This window comes from Canis lupus, chromosome 2 (genome assembly GCF_048164855.1).
Source record: "Canis lupus baileyi chromosome 2, mCanLup2.hap1, whole genome shotgun sequence".
NCBI classification, from domain to species: Eukaryota; Metazoa; Chordata; class Mammalia; order Carnivora; family Canidae; genus Canis; species Canis lupus.
In genome coordinates this window covers 72755654-72773551 of record NC_132839.1, presented here as the reverse complement: position 1 = coordinate 72773551, position 17898 = coordinate 72755654, and the positions used below count along the sequence as shown (strand labels likewise).

Genomic DNA, 17898 nt, shown 5'->3' with positions numbered 1-17898 from the left:
ACAGGCTCACCCAGCCAATCAGAGCCAGGGTCCACCTGGGGACTCTCTGTCCCTTGTCCCTTTTCCCATGTCTGGCACGTGGAATGAGACATCTCACATGGCCCTGCTGCCCCTCCGTGGTGGGACACACACGCTGCCGGTCGAGGATCAGAGCCCCGGGCACAGGACACGTGTGATGATGCTCTCGGGTGAGGTGGGGGTTCCACGTCTGCCTGATAGAGAAGGAGGCTGGCGCTCAGAGGGGCTAGGTGACCGCAGAAGGAACCGGGGTCAGGCCAGCATGCCCTGCTCAGTCAGGCATGGTGGACTCATACCCGTCCACCGTCCTCGGCCACCTCTTCTCCCACCCAGTCCATCACGAGCCGCACCACCTGCCGCTTGGGATGCCCGTGGGGCCCAGATGTGTGTAGTTGTCCCTGTGCCTGGAGTGATGGGTGGGAGGGTGGGGGGGGGCACTCAGCAATTCTGAATCCGATCCTGATGTCATGTGCATTGTCTCAAATTTATAGAAGCATGTTGTGGAGACATTTTTTGGATTTGATGAGGAGTCCGTGGACTCGGAAACATTGTCAGAAACATCCTGCAACACAGATAGGACGGACAGGGCTCCAGCCACACCCGAGGAAGACTTGGAAGATGTAAGCACCCCCACATCAGAGGTGACTCGGGGGTGCTTTCCGGCATCTGATGGCCACCACAGTCACTCCCTCACCTAAAGATCTAAGCCTGGAGGGCCTGTGTCATCACAGCCTGTAGCCTCGAGGGCAGGTGGCCTCCACTGGGCTGGGCTCTGAGAATAGCAAGGGGAGTGCTGGCGGCATGTGGCGGTCCCTTCCTTTCCCCAGTGCTGCTCTCACAAAGGAAATCTGTGGTCACCTTGCTGTTATCTTTGCAATTAAACTTGCTGCGTGGTGGCCCGTCCCTGGTCCCCACTTGTGCATGCACGCACACACATGGACACACACAGACACACACACATGCACACGCACGCACAAGTTCACACACAGGCACATACATGTGCACAAATGCACACACAGGCACATACACGTGCACACACACAGGCACACCACCTAGTGGAAAGAGCATGAACTGCTTTTTCATTACGAAGATGCCAGGTCACACAGGAGAGAAAGCCAGGATGCTGGCAAGCGTGGAGGGCGGTGAAAACCGCCAGAAGCCCTCCCACGCCGAGTCACCTCCCCGACATTTCCCAATCATCACACACATCCAGGTTCACGACGGTGGCACCCAGTGAGCTGGACTCACAAAGGTGCGAAGGGCGGCGTGGTCTTTGCCCACCTGCCCACCTGCCCAGCTGAATTCTCTTAGGAAACCCAAGTAAAACATGGTTGTACCAGACACATGTCACCAACAGTATGTAGCAGGCAGCTTTCAGCATGTTCCACGTCCCCATCTCTCACAAGCTGCGGGACTTCTCATGTGCATTTAGTGTGACAGGTCCCCCATGACGGCTGGTGCCCGTCCAGCACTTGTAGCCCTGCATTCCTAGGGGGTTGTCACCTTTGGGGAAACTCCCAGAGTGGGGCGCCCTGGTGGGAGGGGCCAGCTCAGGGGCACTCTTGCCCTCTCTCCCTTGCATGTGGCTCAAGGCTTCCCGGGAAGGGTGCTGTCGAGCAGGACGGCGGCTTCTCCTGCAGCCTGTCACTCCAGGGTCCCAGTGACCATCCTGGCAGTGACTGGTTCCCTAAGGAGTCGTTGGCAGCGGCTGTGAGGGCTGGACGTGTCTCAGTGGACCCCAGCATTAGAAGGCACACCGGGTCACGTGCTTTGTTATGTCTTTCTTCTCCATTATGCTAAGACGACAACCAGGGAGGAGGCCGACCTGAGGTTCTGTCAACTGACCAGGGAGTACCAGGCCCTGCAGCGGGCCTATGCTCTGCTTCAGGAGCAGGTCGGGGGGACGCTGGATGCCGAGAGGGAGGCCCGGGTAAGTGCAGCGGGCCCCAAGGGGCTGCACAGACCGCCGGCCCTGCCTGTGACACGTGGGGAGGGGATTCTGGGGCATTGGGGGGCACCTAACAAGGCCTTGGCGACCCCCACAGGTGCTATACCTCCATCCTCAGTGTGACGGCAGGAGTTGCCAGGAGAAATGATAAAGTCGTCTGGCACACAGGAATGCATTCAGACTTTAAGACTCAGCGATGAAATCCCAGACGCGGAGGCCTTGTAGACTTCACCCACCTCCCCCTCCTAGGCTGAGAAAGCCCTGTGAACACCCCCACAGAGCCCATGCAGGGACTGTCGAGGGGTGTGCCCTCAAGGCACTCTGGTCCCTGCTGGCCACCCAGGTGGGGGCCATGCCTGCCATTTTCCTGGGCTGAGCTCTGCCTTCCAGTAACTTCCACTCACTGGCCCTGATCTGGCCTGCGGGAGTCACATGGACCAGCAGCTCTCTTGCCCTTCCTCTGAAAGTGAGGGGACTCCCAGAGAGCACCCCACTGGTGCCAGTGCCACCTCAACACATTCCCCATTTCATTCCAATAGCAGCCCCATGAGGTAGGAGGTGGTGGATGAAGCTGGTGGGGAGGGAAGCTGCCAGTGCCACAGTGAAGGGTTCGGCCTATAACCTACAGGTCAGAGGAGGTAGAGGTCCAGGCTCAGTGTGGGCTGAATTATATGGTTTTTATTGAAAGTTACATTCAGTTGCCAACATTTAAAAGTCAAGAGATTTCACATAGAAATCCAGGTCCCTAACCTCTCTCGGCAGCTCAAAACATGCTCAGTCTGGCAACCAGAGGCTTCCTGTTTCATGTGGGAGCAGCTTTGGCTGCAGCCAGGTGGTGATTTCCCCTGAGATGGAATATGTGCCACAGTCCTCAACGCCCTCTATTACCCTGCATGCAGAAGGCTTCCCTTAATCACAAACCGGCCTGGTCCTTGAGGGATTTTGGCTTTTCAGCCCTTACTGTAGGTGATAAAAGGTCCACAAAACATGCCTGGTAGTGTTGGTAAAGGCAGCCACTGAACTTGACCAGAAAGCCATGGCAGGGAGCCCTGACATGTCTGGCTTCTGGTTCACTCACTCCCTTAAAGACACTAACCCCTACTCTAGGCTTCCATGTCATTATCTAGAAAACTAAGGGGGTTAGAGCCAACGACATCTCAAGACCTTTCCATTCTTAAAAATCATATATGTGTAGGCAACAGTACCTACATGCAGCTGGGTAGGCCGCCTTCAGACCTCTTCTCCTATACACAGACTCACTTCCAAGGCCCAGACTGTAGCACTGTCCTTGCCGCTCCCATCGCCCATCACGGTGACCTGCTCACTTTCTGATCCTTTTCGTTCCAGACTCGGGAACAGCTACAAGCTGACTTGCTGAGGTGTCAGGCCAAAATTGAAGACTTGGAGAAGCTACTGGTTGAGAAGGGACAGGTGAGCAGAAATGAGTGTATGATAATTGCATGTTTGTCCCCTTGTGCCGTCCCTGTGGCCTTGGTGCCAAGGGGGGCCCTCAATGGATCTATGTGGTTTGCTCTAGAGTCGTTAGAGAAAAAATAGTAGCAGAACCCAGGTGAGAATATCCTACCTGAGGTACCTATTTGCAGGGTTTTAAAAAACCAAAATGTGCTATGAAATTCTCACTTGGCTTGCTCTTTGTTGGCCAAATGTGCAAAAGTGGGAGACCCTTCCAAAAGCAAAATGGTGACCAACATCATTTTTGACATAATCTGAAAAGCTGCCATCATTTATCAAAGATTTTTTTTAATAAATTTATTTTTTATTGGTGTTCAATTTACCAACATACAGAATAACACCCAGTGCTCATCCCGTCAAGTGCCCCCCTCAGTGCCCGTCACCCACTCACCCCCACCCCCTGCCCTCCTCCCCTTCCACCACCCCTAGTTCGTTTCCCAGAGTTAGGAGTCTTTATGTTCTGTCTCCCTTTCTGATATTTCCCACACATTTCTTCTCCCTTCCCTTATATTCCCTTTCACTATTATTTATATTCCCCAAATGAATGAGAACATATAATGTTTGTCTTTCTCCGATTGACTTACTTCACTCAGCATCATACCCTCCAGTTCTATCCACGTCGAAGCAAATGGTGGGTATTTGTCATTTCTAATGGCTGAGGAATATTCCATTGTGTACATAAACCACATCTTCTTTATCCATTCATCGTTCACCGAGGCTCCAGAGGCTCATGGACACCGAGGCTCCTTCCACAGTTTGGCTATTGTGGACATTGCTGCTATCAACATTGGGGTGCAGGTGTCTCCGTGTTTCATTGCATCTGTATCTTTGGGGTAAATCCCCAGCAGTGCAATTGCTGGGTCGTAGGGCAGGTCTATTTTTAACTCTTTGAGGAACCTCCACACAGTTTTCCAGAGTGGCTGCACCAGTTCACATTCCCACCAACAGTGTAAGAGGGTTCCCTTTTCTCCACATCCTCTCCAACATTTGTTGTTTCCTGCCTTGTTAATTTTCCCCATTCTCACCGGTGTGAGGTGGTATCTCATTGTGGTTTTGATTTGTATTTCCCTGATGGCAAGTGATGCAGAGCATTTTCTCATGTGCATGTTGGCCATGTCTATGTCTTCCTCTGTGAGATTTCTCTTCATGTCTTTTGCCCATTTCATGATTGGATTGTTTGTTTCTTTGGTGTTGAGTGTAATAAGTTCTTTATAGATCTTGGAAACTAGCCCTTTATCTGATATGTCATTTGCAAATATCTTCTCCCATTCTGTAGGTTGTCTTTGAGTTTTGTTGACTGTATCCTTTGCTGTGCAAAAGCTTCTTATCTTGATGAAGTCCCAATAGTTCATTTTTGCTTTTGTTTCTTTTGCCTTCGTGGATGTATCTTGCAAGAAGTTACTGTGGCTGAGTTCATAAAGGGTGTTGCCTGTGTTCTCCTCTAGGATTTTGATGGACTCTTGTCTCACATTTAGATCTTTCGTCCATTTTGAGTTTATCTTTGTGTATGGTGCAAGAGAGTGGTCTAGTTTCATTCTTCTGCATGTGGATGTCCAATTTTCCCAGCACCATTTATTGAAGAGACTGTCTTTCTTCCAATGGATAGTCTTTCCTCCTTTATCGAATATTAGTTGACCATAAAGTTCAGGGTCCACTTCTGGGTTCTCTATTCTATTCCATTGATCTATGTGTCTGTTTTTGTGCCAGTACCACACTGTCTTGATGACCACAGCTTTGTAGTACCACCTGAAATCTGGCATTGTGATGCCCCCAGATATGGTTTTCTTTTTTAAAATTCCCCTGGCTATTCGGGGTCTTTTCTGATTCCACACAAATCTTAAAATAATTTGTTCTAACTCTCTGAAGAAAGTCCATGGTATTTTGCATTTATCAAAGATTTAAATGGGAAACTGAGCTGGCCCTTGCAGCTCGTGCTTAGGGATTCCATGCTGTGACTCCTGGCCCTTGGGTTTCTCTGTGTGTCCATTCTCTGAGTGCAACAGGGCCTGGTGGACAGCAGGGCACAGTCGGGAGGCACAGCCCAGACCCAGACCTGTGCCCTCGATTGGGGGACAACCATGGAGGGAGGACTCTGGGTGGAGGGCCAGCCTCTCAGAAGGTCACACTAAGGTCAGCCATTCTTTCCGGGGTAAGAGATAACCAGAATTTGTAAATGGCACACCACAGTGAGTTTCCTGCTTAGTAGGCAGAGGGTCGCCCACTCCATGCGGTTACTTAGGGATCCTGCATGGGAGGAGGAGGGCAGAAGGCAGTTTGCTGCCTCCACACATTTCACCAGAACGGTCACGTGGCCCCACCTAACTGGGAGGGTGGCAAGTGCTGTGTGGAGTTGGGTGGAGTGTCTGGTGGCACCACTGCCCCAGCACACAGGCAGGCCGTGGGGGCTAAGGAGGTCTAGTGAGGGCTCCCCGAGGTCCTGGGCTGGCACCTGGGGGCTTGGAGGGGTGTTCAGGGAAGGGGCTCTACGAGATTCTCAACAGGTGCCTTAGAACTCACTCTGCCTGGGGTCTGGTTAGTGGGACGAGGGCTCGGGTGATGACCAGGATTCAAATTAAGGCAGGCTGCCAGTAAGCAGACCTCAAGAGGCCCAGGAAGCCGCTCGCTGCAGCATGGCTGTGTGCACAAGTGGGTAGGCGAGCGGCCAGCCCTTGGGTGCTGCTTCCGTCACTGTGGCCCAGAGTGCTCCACCGAGGCAGGGGAGTGGCAAACAGCACACACCCCATGACAGGCTTGCCTGATGTGTCACATGACCTGTGCAGCTGACATTGTGTCTTTTCCTCATCTTTGAAACGGGGTGATCATAGTACTCTACACACTGAGGAAGCAGAAATGGGGAGAAGTAGCAGCCAGGGAAGAGCCCAGGTGGGAGACAAGGCTGTTCTCAAACTCCTATTTTACCTGCCACTGACCTCGGCACTGCTTCGAGGCTGAGCTCATGTGTCTCCTGACCACTGTCTTCAACTCAGTTTCGCTCCCACCCAAGGATGCCCGGCCCTGTGTTTGTGGGGCTGTTTGGCCCTCAGCATCTGCTGCATGGAAGAGCCAGTTTGGGTCAAAACAAGTGGGAGTTTGTTCAGGGAGCACCCACTAGAGCCCTTGCCCCACTCCAGGTTTTGTGCTAGGTGTGCAGGGAAAATGTGTCAGTTAGCCTTCACTGTGTAACAAACCTCCCCAAACCTTGTTTAAAATGATAAACTTTTTATTTGCTCCCAACCCCATGGGTCAGCAGGTTGGGCTAGGCTCAGCTGTGTGGTTCTTCTGCTGGTCTCACCGGAAGTCATTCTAGAAGCTGCTTTGCCAACACATCAGCTGGGGCTAGGTGGCCTGCAATGGCCTCTCTGTCTTGTCTGGGCATTGGTGCCAGTGGACAGGACAAATCACAGTCGTGGTCTCTTATTCTCAAGGAAGCTAACCTGGCTTCTTTGCCTAGTGGTCTGGGGACAGGAAGAAGCGGCAGGGCTCACTGCACGTGCACATTTCAAGACTCTGTTTGAGTCCCATTTGCTAACATCTGAGAAGCCAAAGCACACCACAGCCAAGTGCAGCTTCAGGGTCGGAGAAACAGCTGTCATCGCTCACTGGGTGGAGCTCCAAAGTCACGTTGCAAAGGGCTGTGTGCATGCAGATGGAAGGGACAGCTGCTCCAGATAAAAATATGAGTGGAATATGGCTCTGTCCTCACAGGGACTCACAGCCTCGTGGGTCCTACATGTCAACCCAGTGACAACACAGGGTGATATGTATTGGGTGGAAGGAAGCACACAGGAGGCCATCAGAGCTGAGAAAAGGGAGGAAGGAAGTTCTTTGACCTATTCATTGATCCATTTATCCATCCTCCAGTATTTATTGAGTGCCAGCTGTGTGCCAGGCCCTGTGCTAGGTGCTGGGGATGCCACAGTGGAAACAAACCTAGTGCCCTGTGCTCACAGGACTTCCCAGGATAGGGCCTGACCACGCAAAGAAATGTGCTTAGGGCATCATGGGTAGAGGGACCAGAATGCACAAAAGCGTGTCCCTGTGATGATGCCAAGTCCGTGGTTGTGGGGCAGACCCTCAGGGTGTGCCCTGGGTGCCAGTCCAGGGGCCGTGGTGAGCAAGCCAGCGTGCAGGGCCAATTCGGCCCCGCTGTGGTGGCTCTTGTCAAGGATGCTCATGGCATGAACTCTGTGCGCTCGTGGGGAGCATGAGCTGTGGGGAAGGGATGCCCCACAAACCTGCCAGCTCTCGTTTTGGGGTGTAAAGGTTTAGAGGGACGATGGAGTCTTTCTAGCCACATCCCTTTCTCTGACCTTTGCACTGAGAGCTCTGCATTGCTTTTTGGTCGCTGACACTGCCTGTGCTCTTTGGCTGTCTGTCTGCTTCAAGGACTGTGAACATACTTAGTGCTTTCTCTTAGGATTCCAAGTGGGTGGAAGAGAAGCAGCTGCTCATCAGAACAAACCAGGACTTGCTGGAAAAGGTATGTGGGCAGAGATCCTGTCACCGCCCCTCAGAGCATCACCGAGCCCAGACTATCGGGGACCTCAGGGGTCCACAGAGCTGTGCAGGGTCTGCCGCAGTGCCTCTGGGGCAGCCCTTCAGGTCCTGACCAACTCTCAGAGGAGAGACCTGTCCCTCACCTTGAGTCAGAGCCCGATTCCTCAGGCTTCCCAGCCATTGGTCCCAGTGCTGTCCTCTGGGGGGAGGCCTCAGAGCTGGTGTAGACCAAAAATGCTGGGCAGGCCCTCCGGCTGTCAGAGTCTCGTTTGTGGACCAGAGGCCATGACGATGGCAAAGCTGAGCCTGTTTTCCTTCTGTGGTCATGGAACTTTCCAGACTCTTCTTGAGAGAGAGCATGGGGAGGAGATTTAATGCTTTGGAACCAGACCATAGCTTTATTTTTTTCCTATTTGTGTACAATTCAGACTTGTTTTGTTTAACTAAATTTACTGAGTTGAGCAGAAATTACCACAGCACAATTTTTTAGAACATTTTCAGGCTCCCGTAAAGGTCCCTTCTGTCCCTCCCTGTCTCCCACCCCTCAGCCCCTGGCAACTGCTGTTGTGCTTTTTGTCCATATAGGTTTGCTTTTTCTGGAACCTTCCATACTAGTGGAACCAGACAGACCTAGGTTGGGCTTTAGTCTTTGATCATCCTAGAATGCCTGCCCTGGATGAACCAGGCCTTGCACTCTTGGGAGGGGGTCTTAGTCCAGCCCCAGCCCTATCACTGGCCAGCTGTGTGGCCGCTCACTGCCCTGTGTCTCCCTATAGCATTTGGAGCATTGAGACAGGACCTGACACTGCCCCACAGGCTGGGCTTATGCCTTGGGAGGCACTTCATACCCTTGGTCTGGCTCACTAAATTCCAAGAGCCCTGGGGAAAACAGGCTGTTTCTAAATGTCCCCTGGGGTGCAGCCCCCATCAGTGGAGAACCCCCTGTGGTTCTCCAGGCAGGAGGAGGGAGAGGCAAAGGCAGCTGTGCCGCCTGGAAGCCCTCGATAAGGTGGCATGCCTTCTCTTGGACCCGGCTGCAGCCAGGAGAGTGGGGGCAGCTTTATGCTCCTTGGACAGAAACTGAGGCACAGAGCCATTAGGGTGCTTTTCCAGGGTCTCCTGGTGGGTGCTGGATTGGGCAGCCCACCTTCCCAGATGGACTTGTACCTTCAGGAGAGCTGCTTCCACTCAGCCTTCTCCTGGGCCCTCCGGCAGCATGACAGCAGACACTCTGTCTGGGAGGGCTCGCCCTGGGGGGCTGGAGAGCATGCAACGCAAAAAGAACCCACGCAGGCTTTGGGATCAGAAGCGCTCATGATGCACCCCTGCCTCCCTCACATTTGACCTTAGGAAGGGACTCCATGGCTCTGTGCCTCAGTTTCCCCATCAGACATTTATTCAGCAAGTCTCTGAGGCGCCCCTCTTCCAGGCCAGGCTCTGGGGCTGTAGGGACAGAATGGGCACTGTCCCCTCACCCCCGCCCCTGCCCCGGCCCGGGCCCCGGTCTACACTGAGTAGGCCGTGTCTCCCACGGTGCCCATGGAGATGGTGGTCCTCCCGCCTGCTAACCCCCAGGTGCATCTGCTCTAGATTTACAGACTGGAAATGGAAGAGAGCCAGCTGAAGAATGAAATGCAAGATGCGAAGGACCAGAACGAGCTGCTAGAGTTCCGAGTGCTGGAGCTCGAAGTAAGAGACTCTATCTGTTGTGCGCTCTCAAACGGAGCAGACCTTCTCTTTGAACCCAAACTGAAATTCATGTAAAGCTCCCAGATGTCCTCCAGCATGTGTAAAGGGACGTGGTAGAGTTGTTTTTTCTTTTTTCCTTTCCTTTCCCCCTCCCTCCGACCTCCTTTTTTTTTTTTTTTAAATCTGTATGTTCAGAATAATTTCACTGCCTTAATATGTTCTGGAGAGAATGCTCACCGAAGTCTTTGGACATGTACCAGAGCTAATCTATTTATTGCCTACGGCTTGTTTTGCACTTAATAAAATAATTTGTTTTTGCAATATTTTGCCTTTTTTATTTGTGTTTCATTTCCATAACTACTTCTTTCCTGCATGCATAGTCACCTGGTATGCATTCTGCAAACCCGGACAGAAGCACTGTTGCAATTAATAACACACCTTTTTAAGTGACCTTGCATGCAGGGAATCTCTCCTTTTGAAAGAGCAGGGTCCCACCTGGCCCACAGCCGACTCTGTAGTGTGTTTACTGGTAGGTGGGCCCATTTTCTGTTTGCCCAGGTAAACACAGGTAAGTAAGGAAGCAGGGGGACGGGAGCTATTTGCATAGTGTCTGAGAAAACCCGCACGGTCGCTCCAGCTCCCTGTCCAGCGAATGCAGGCCTGGGTGTCACGGCAGGGTTGCGCTGAAAACTTGCTATTTGTAACTCGACCTGCAACTCAAAACCGCTCTTTAGCCCAGAGAGAGACTGAACGGTGTTCGCGGGTAGCAATCACGTTCCACACCTTTGGTGACATCCCCAGTACAGAGCTGGATCCAGCGTTACGAATAGTGATGGTTTTCCTGCTTCCCACTGAGACCTTGCCTCGGGTGTGTTACTGCCTTGCGTTGCTACCACGTTACTTCATACTCTCTTTTTGTTTGTTTGTTGCCATTTAAAAACCATCCACATTTGAAACATCAGCTACGTTTGTGACCCGTTTCTCTGAGCACCTGTCACGGCCCCGCTGTCCCTCCGCTGAAGCCTTTGCATGCACGGATCCCGCAGGAAAAAGCGAGCACCCTTGCAACACCAATGTCCCGCTGGGTCTGTTTCCTCCTCCTGGCTTCCGTTACACTTGTTTGCACTAGAACTTACCATCCTTTCCTTTGTCGTGTTGGCATGGCCTATGGCCTGAATGTCTCCAAACCAAGTATTACCCTGCTACTCAACTCTTGCTTGGGCACGAACGGGCTCTTCCGTTCATGCAGTAGGAGTCGGAAGCCAAGCGAGGTCACTGTGCCCACCTGGGCCAGCGAGGAAGCCTTTCACAGGACTTTGTCATGTGTCTTTCTCATGAGATTTCCATGAGTATTGCTCAGTGTGCTAGAGTTTTCTTTGTCTCCACCATCTTTCAGAGCCGTGAGAAACCAATTTTCTGACTTTTGTTCGTATCAAATATGAGCTTTCCATTGTCACCTTTTCAATGAAGACTCCATCTAAGGATTGTAGGTAGAAAGGCATCCACGGAAGGAAGCCATTGTGAATTTTGGTCTTTTTGGCTAATAAGAGGAATAAACTATTCCCCCTGAGTAGCTTCAAACCAGGTTAGCCAGGTGAGGCTTTGGCAGAGTTAACTGAGTGACTGGCTCCCCTTCCTCTCTCCGTTAGCCTCATCAAGAGCTAGGTCCCACCATCCAAGCTAGTGCTCATTTGGTTACAGTTCTTAGTGGAGTGACTAAAGAGACCCATGGAAGCTGTCACTAGGTTTTGCAGGAATGGTCCAAAGCATGCTTACTTGTCTTACTGTCATTTTTAGAAAATAAAAGCAATTTGATCTAAAGGTATAATGTGGAAAGCTCTTCTCTGCTGGCCTTGCCATAAAGCTAGCCTGTCTGTCGCTCAAGTTTTAAAGGCAGATCTATGTAATATATCCCTATAAATCACTGGGCTTCTCCTGTCCTTTTTTTTTTTTTTAAACGTGTCGCTTTATGTATGATTAATAAGCACCTCTTCTGGGAAAATTCTTGCTTTTTCCTTCCTCAGGAATGGAAATCTGACTATCAGCCTCAGAAAGGGATAGAATGATCACTGATGTATTAGTACGTTTCAAAAAAAAAAAAATTGTGAACAAAGTCAGCAGATTCTATTGAAAAAAAAAAAGTGGATCCAGGGTTTGTGTCCTGGTCCTGCCGCCCAGTAGTGAGGGACCAGGATGGGCCCCCCTCGAGCCTCCCTGTCTACCAAATGAAAGCGATAATGCCTGTCTCGTGGGATTGTGTAAGGATTCAATGAGAGAGTGATGTGCCACAGGGGACACACGGTAGCTGGTACCTGTGTTGTCTGTTGAGATTTCACGCGCTTGTTCTAATGGAGAACTGAATGATGATCTGTGGTTCCGTGGGCTTCCATCTCACAGCAGGTGAACACCAGACACCTTGTTAACTATTTCTTCCTAGCTGAGTAGGTAAGAAGTAGACACATTTCTACAGGAGATCCAGTGTGTGGCAGAGGCCGGGACCACGGCGTGGGCCTTCGCAGACCAGGAGATGGGAGTCTGAATTGTGCTCCTTTTAGTAACACCTTTGCCAACTGGAATGCCTTGGTTTTTGCTGCGTAACGTGGGAAAAATGGCAAGTGGTAAATAATCCAATAAAGTTCTGTTTTTAAACCAAATCTTTTCTCCAGGAGAGAGAGCGGAGGTCGCCAGCATTTAACCTCCAAATCACCACCTTCCCTGAGAACAACAGCAGCGCTCTCCAACTGTTCTGTCACCAGGAAGGAGTGAAGGTAGCGTGCTTGGGGGGTGCCTCCACTAAACCCACCGCCAGGGGCCCGCCCACTCCAATGCCAGGCTCGGCCTTTAGTAAAGGGGGATTGTGCCTTTGTGCCAGACATAGAACCGATGGTCAGGAGACAGCCCAACCCACCCACCCCCACCATATTTTGAAAGCCAGAGTTCATTTTTCAGAGGGTCACCAAATGTCACTCCATTTGTACCCGTGCTAAAAGGGCAGAGCCATGGGACGCAGCTTTGAGGGCGCACCCCAGCTCGGCCACTTCCCAGCTCCAGGCTGCGAGCTCTCGGAGCCGCGGTCTCACGCGTGTGAGGTCTGAATGGCAGCACCCACCCCGAGACGTGACCTGGCGTGACGTGGGGGTGACATCAGAACCGCACTAAGCACAGCAGCCTGGCGCAGTGAGTGAGGGGGCGGGAGAGGCGGCTGTGGGCTGGGGTCCTCCTGACCCCGCCAGTCCTCGGGCCTTTCTGGAAAGCTCAGCGGATGAGTGGCAGTCACTGCCTTCTCTCCCTCGACCCCCGAAGGAGCTGCCAGGAGCGCTTGGCCCCCGCGGCGCGGGGCGAGAGGGACGGACGAGGCCGCGGCGCTTAGAGACCGGTCTGCGCGGGCTTGGCAGCTCCCGCAAAATGAACGTTGGCAATCTTTTCCAGGATGTGAATGTTTCTGAACTTATGAAGAAGCTAGATATCCTTGGCGATAACGGGGTAATTATGCCGGTCGGCTTCTGCTCGCGCTCTTGTCTCCACCTGGGTGTGCTGTGTGTGCCTTTTCTTCCCTTTTGGTTTGGTTTCTTCCTAACCGAAGAGATCTGACATATGCAGTGTAAGGCTTCTGTGTGGCCGTGCCCCCTGCGGGGCTGGGCGGGCCACGCTGTCACCGGGTGGTGGGGGGGGTCGCGCTGCCATGTGTGGATCACACGGTCACGAGTGGCTCGCGCTGTCACGGGTGGATCACGCTGTCACTGGTGGATGGTGCTGTCATGGGTGGGTGGCGCTGTCAGGGGCAGGGGTGGGTCACGCTGGCACAGGGGGGTTGCGGTGTCTCGGGGCGGGATGGGAGGGGGGGTCTTCCAGACTTAGCTTCTGGATTTAGCTCCTCCCTTGCTCCTGCAAGGGCGCACAAACAAGCACCCAGAGGGAGACCGGGATCCCTCAAGATTCCCGACATCAGATCGTGGTCCTTTTGCCCTCATTTAAAGATTGGCTCAGACAGGCCCTTCTCTCCAAAAGGCCTGGCCCCAGGTAGGACACGGCTGCGTTTCAAGGCCGGCGCCTTCAGAGAGTGGAGGCCGGGCCCCGGGGTCGCCTCTCGGGCCGGGCATCAGAGCCGGTCAGCGCTGCCTGCGCGTGGATGTGGGGTCCAGTGTAAAACGCCCTTCCCCCATTTTTGTGTTGTAGAATTTGAGGAACGAAGAACAGGTTGCAATAATCCAGGCTGGAACTGTGCTTGCCCTGTGTGAAAAGGTAGAGAGCCCCGCGGCACTGCTGTCCGTGCACCGTGTGCGAGCTTCCCGGCGCCCCGCAGGAACCTGCACGCGGGTGTCTCGCTTGGCTCCGGGGCCTGCCCCCCTCGTCCCGTCTGCATGTGCACGCGCATGCTCTTCCTTTCCTGCCCGGAGCCGCACCTGCTTACCCTGGAGAGCTTAGCTCCCGAGCAAAGGAAAGCCCCGCCCAGGAAAGCATCTGCCTCGCTGGGGTGCATTTCCTACCAGGTTTTCTATTTTTTAGACTTAGTTGAAATCGTACCTGGCTTCCAATTTTTCACTCTGCCTCCTAGGGTCCCCCCCCCTCCATCCTTCTACCCTGCGGTTAAACCGTAAGCTAATTAGTCCTCAGCTATTAGATATTTAGGGCCTTTCCATCCCCCCCCCCCCATTTATCCTTACGGAGCGGTGAATGTCTTTACCGTAGATTCCTGCTCGTCTTTGAAAACAGTTCTTCAGGATAAATTCTAGGTGTGGAATCACTGGGCCAACTGGTAGGGAGGCTTTTCAGAGATTGAATGTTGTCAAAATTCAAGAAAAGTGGTACCAGTTCCTCTGGTACCAATATCACCTGAGTGTGACCACATTGCTGGTTCCACGCTCACCCCGGCGTGTCACCACTAAAGACCCCTGCCAGTTCCATAGGCTAAAATTACATGATGGTCATGTTTCCTTTTGCATTGATTTGAGTGCTAGTGATATTGGGTTTTTATTGTGTATTATCTGTTTTCTTCCTTCTTTGTGAATTGTAATTACATTTCTTTTGACGATTTCCATTGGGTTTGTTTGTTCTTCGTCCGTTCATTAATTCATTAATTCATTCGTATATTCATACATTTATTCAATACGTGTTTGTCATGAGTACGGTGTTTCTTCCTGACTTCTCTGTGTGCTTTACGTATAAAAAGCTTAATAGCTTTTTGTTGTGCTTGTTAAAAATACATTCCTGGTTTGTTTACCTTTTCCTTTTGTTTGGGATATTTTAGGTACACATAACTTTTATGCAGTCCCATCTGGAGAGCTTTTCCTTTCAAAGCACAGGAGTTAAACTTTAAAATACTAGTTTAGTCCCAATGAAGTCTTTAGTGATCATAATCAAGATTCTTTCCAGAATTTTTGGAAGGACGTTGAAAATAGAAATAGTTTTCTTCCCTGGACTACTGTCCTTCCTCCCTAGTCATGAGAAGGATACTAGGTTTTGGGAACAGACTTAGGCAAAGCCTTGCCCGAGGTCACACAGGAGGTAAGTTACCCCCCAAGTCACTTCACCTGGCTGAGCCTACGTCCTCAGGTGGACAGGGGGTGATGCTGACTCACACCCGGCTGGCTGCTGGCCCATTAGCGGCAGGTGACCGTACAGCATTAGGCACATGGTTCACATTCAGTAAACCTCCCTCTCACCAACGTATCCAAACGTGACGGCCTAGCCTCCGCTAGCAGTGCTCTGGGGAGTGTTACATCAAGTCCCTAGTAAACACTCATGACTCAGTTTAGCACTGAGCGCTCCCTGGAGGATATGGTGATGTCAGGCCCAGCAATTCCTTCTTCATCCCCTGGGAGGCCCCTCCTGGGTGGACTCCTGGCCCACCACTTGCCGACTGCAGGGGCCTTCGCAGATTGGTCTCTGGATCACTCAGAGCCACAAAACTGAGTCTGCAGACCTTGCAGGGTTAGAGTTGGGACTCCAGGACATGGCATTTTTAAGCAGAACCAAATATTGCTACTAAGCATCCAGGGCAAAGGGGTTTAGCCAACAATGGTAGATGGTGAATCAAGAGCAGGAATCATCTGTGACTTGAGTGGCTGGTTTGGGGTGGGGTTGGGCAGCAAGCCTGGGGGCCTCCCTCTCTTCAACCCCCAGAGTCTCTTGGAAGGCCATACACTGTAGGGAGTTCACAGCCTTGCTGAGAGTAGCCCCCACTTCCTTCTCCCACCCAGACCCTCCCTGATACATTCTGCTCCACAGCCTGGCAAATAGTGGGTGTCCAGACCTGCAGCCTCAGGTCCCCCACCTCAGATCTGCTCCTTTTCCTCTCAGCAACTGTGCAAGATTAGCGATGCACCCCCTTCGAGCCCCTGTGTGGCCCACAGCAACTGTCTTCTTTGACCCGTCACCCCACCCCAAGCTTCACCAGCCAACTGGGTGCAGATGAGAGGGGCCCACTCCCCAACTGGGACAGTCCTTGAGCAGTGGCTCACACCAGAATTTTCCCATTTTCTCAAATTGGGTCTAGGAGATGCCAGCCCTGCCACAGGTTTGTGTCTAAAGATCTTGTAGGTTTGGGAGTGCTAGATGTCCCCCTACAGGGAATGTCGGTGCTGAGAGTGGCCCCAAGAGGAAAGGTGGGACCAGCTGCAGGGCCAGCTGAGAGCCCTGACAGGACCCCCTCCCCAGCCAAAATAGACTGCCCAGTTTGCCTGGTCCTAGGGTTCCTGGGATGTGGGGATATCAGCGCTGGAATGGGGATAGTCTTGAGCAAGCATGCATGAGTTGGAGCTCTTGAGCTGACAGTGGGATTGGAGCCCCACCCCCCACACACCAAATGCATGATTTTTTTTTTAAAGATTTTATTTATTCATGAGAGACACAGAAATAGAGGCAGAGACACAGGCAGAGGGAGAAGCAGGCTCACTCTGGGGACCCTGATGCAGGACTCAATCCAGGACTCCAGGATTACAACCTGTGCCGAAGACAGGCGTCCAATCACTGAGCCACCCAGGCATCCCCCAAATGCATGTTGTTTTAAAAATTGTCACTCAGTGTCAGTATCTGACTAAACTGAGGTATTATTTGGAGGCACAGTGCATATAGCACTGTAGCATATACGTGAGGTGCAACTCTAATTAGGAATGCCACACAGTAAAAAAAAAAAAAAAAAAAAAAAAAAAAAAGGAATGCCACACAGTGCTCCTGGATGACTTTGCCAGGGCATCTTACTCTGGGGGCTTATCTTGCTCCTATCCTTGCCTGGGGAAGCCCCATTCCCTCTTGATGGTTAGCAGAGTCCAAGGTCAGAGCCACATCTGTCCTTACCCTACGTCCTCTGCCCACAGCACATGCCCAGCAAAGGAACTTGAACCTAGGACATCTGAGGGTTTACAGGTGGTCATGAATCACACTGCTTTTTTTTTTTAAATTTTATTTATTTATTTTTAGAGATGTAGAGAGAGAAGTGATGGGAGGGGCAGAGGGATAGGGAGAGAGAGGATCCCAAGAATCCCAAGGTTCCACCCCTAGTGCAGATCCCAACATGGGGCCCAATCCCACAACCCCGAGATCATGACCTGAGCTGAAATCAAGAGTCCGATGCCTAACCAACTGAGCCAGCCAGGAGCCCGAGTCACACTTCTTTATGAAGCTCCTTCAAGTTCAAAACTAGTTGAGAAACAGTCAAAACCAATCAGACAGATGGAAGATTTTTTTTAAAAAAATTGTGTTCTCACTGGTTGCAATGGGTGAGTGAATTCAGCGTAGGCCTGTGGCCACAGTCAAGCTTTCCAATAGTTGGCCTGGCATTAAGGTCTCAGGACTGTCTCCAAGGGAGAGTTGGGTCTTAGAGGAGAGAGCCCCCAGCTCTGGGGCCCTGCACCTGTGGGCAAAGACCTGGCTTCCTACAGAATGTCCTCCCTGTAGGCTGTCTCACTTCTCCCCAGAGGGCTTGGGGGGACAGGTGTCCCCACACCTCTCCCTCCTGGAGGATGGTGCAAACCATTTGCATTTGGGTGCTTACTCTCCGGGCGTGGCCTGGGGTCTACCTGGTGGACTCTCCTCGATACAAAATTCGTGACCTCACAAGCGCAGGATGCTCATGGCCAGTGTTTTCTGCCCTCATTTTACTCTTTCAATTGCCAAGAAGCACTTGTCAATTTTTTTCTTTCTATGCATAAGATGCATGTCAATCTTTTTTTTTTTTTTTAACAGTAAGAAGAAACTGGACACCATATTCTAAACCTATTCTAAGAGCAGCTTGTTGTAATGATTCAAAACTGAGTTTTGATTTTTTTCCACTT

The 17898-nt window shown here is 51.8% G+C and overlaps 1 protein-coding gene across 6 annotated transcripts in view; it reads left to right on the top strand.

Annotated features, from left to right (window-relative positions):
• The window catches only part of JAKMIP1 (janus kinase and microtubule interacting protein 1), a 140596-nt gene that overhangs the window by 102853 nt on the left and 19845 nt on the right, over window positions 1-17898 (top strand). For 5 of the 6 annotated variants that reach the window (XM_072806585.1, XM_072806611.1, XM_072806604.1 and 2 more), the window contains 5 exons: window positions 510-638; window positions 1820-1948; window positions 3314-3397; window positions 7857-7919; window positions 9527-9948. In XM_072806585.1, the coding sequence (XP_072662686.1) occupies window positions 510-638; window positions 1820-1948; window positions 3314-3397; window positions 7857-7919; window positions 9527-9700 (579 nt within the window). In that variant the 3' untranslated portion in view covers window positions 9701-9948. Of the gene's footprint in view, window positions 1-509; window positions 639-1819; window positions 1949-3313; window positions 3398-7856; window positions 7920-9526; window positions 9949-12291; window positions 12394-13054; window positions 13109-13801; window positions 13868-17898 lie in introns of those variants that run through there. The other variant, XM_072806614.1, reaches the window with a different exon arrangement.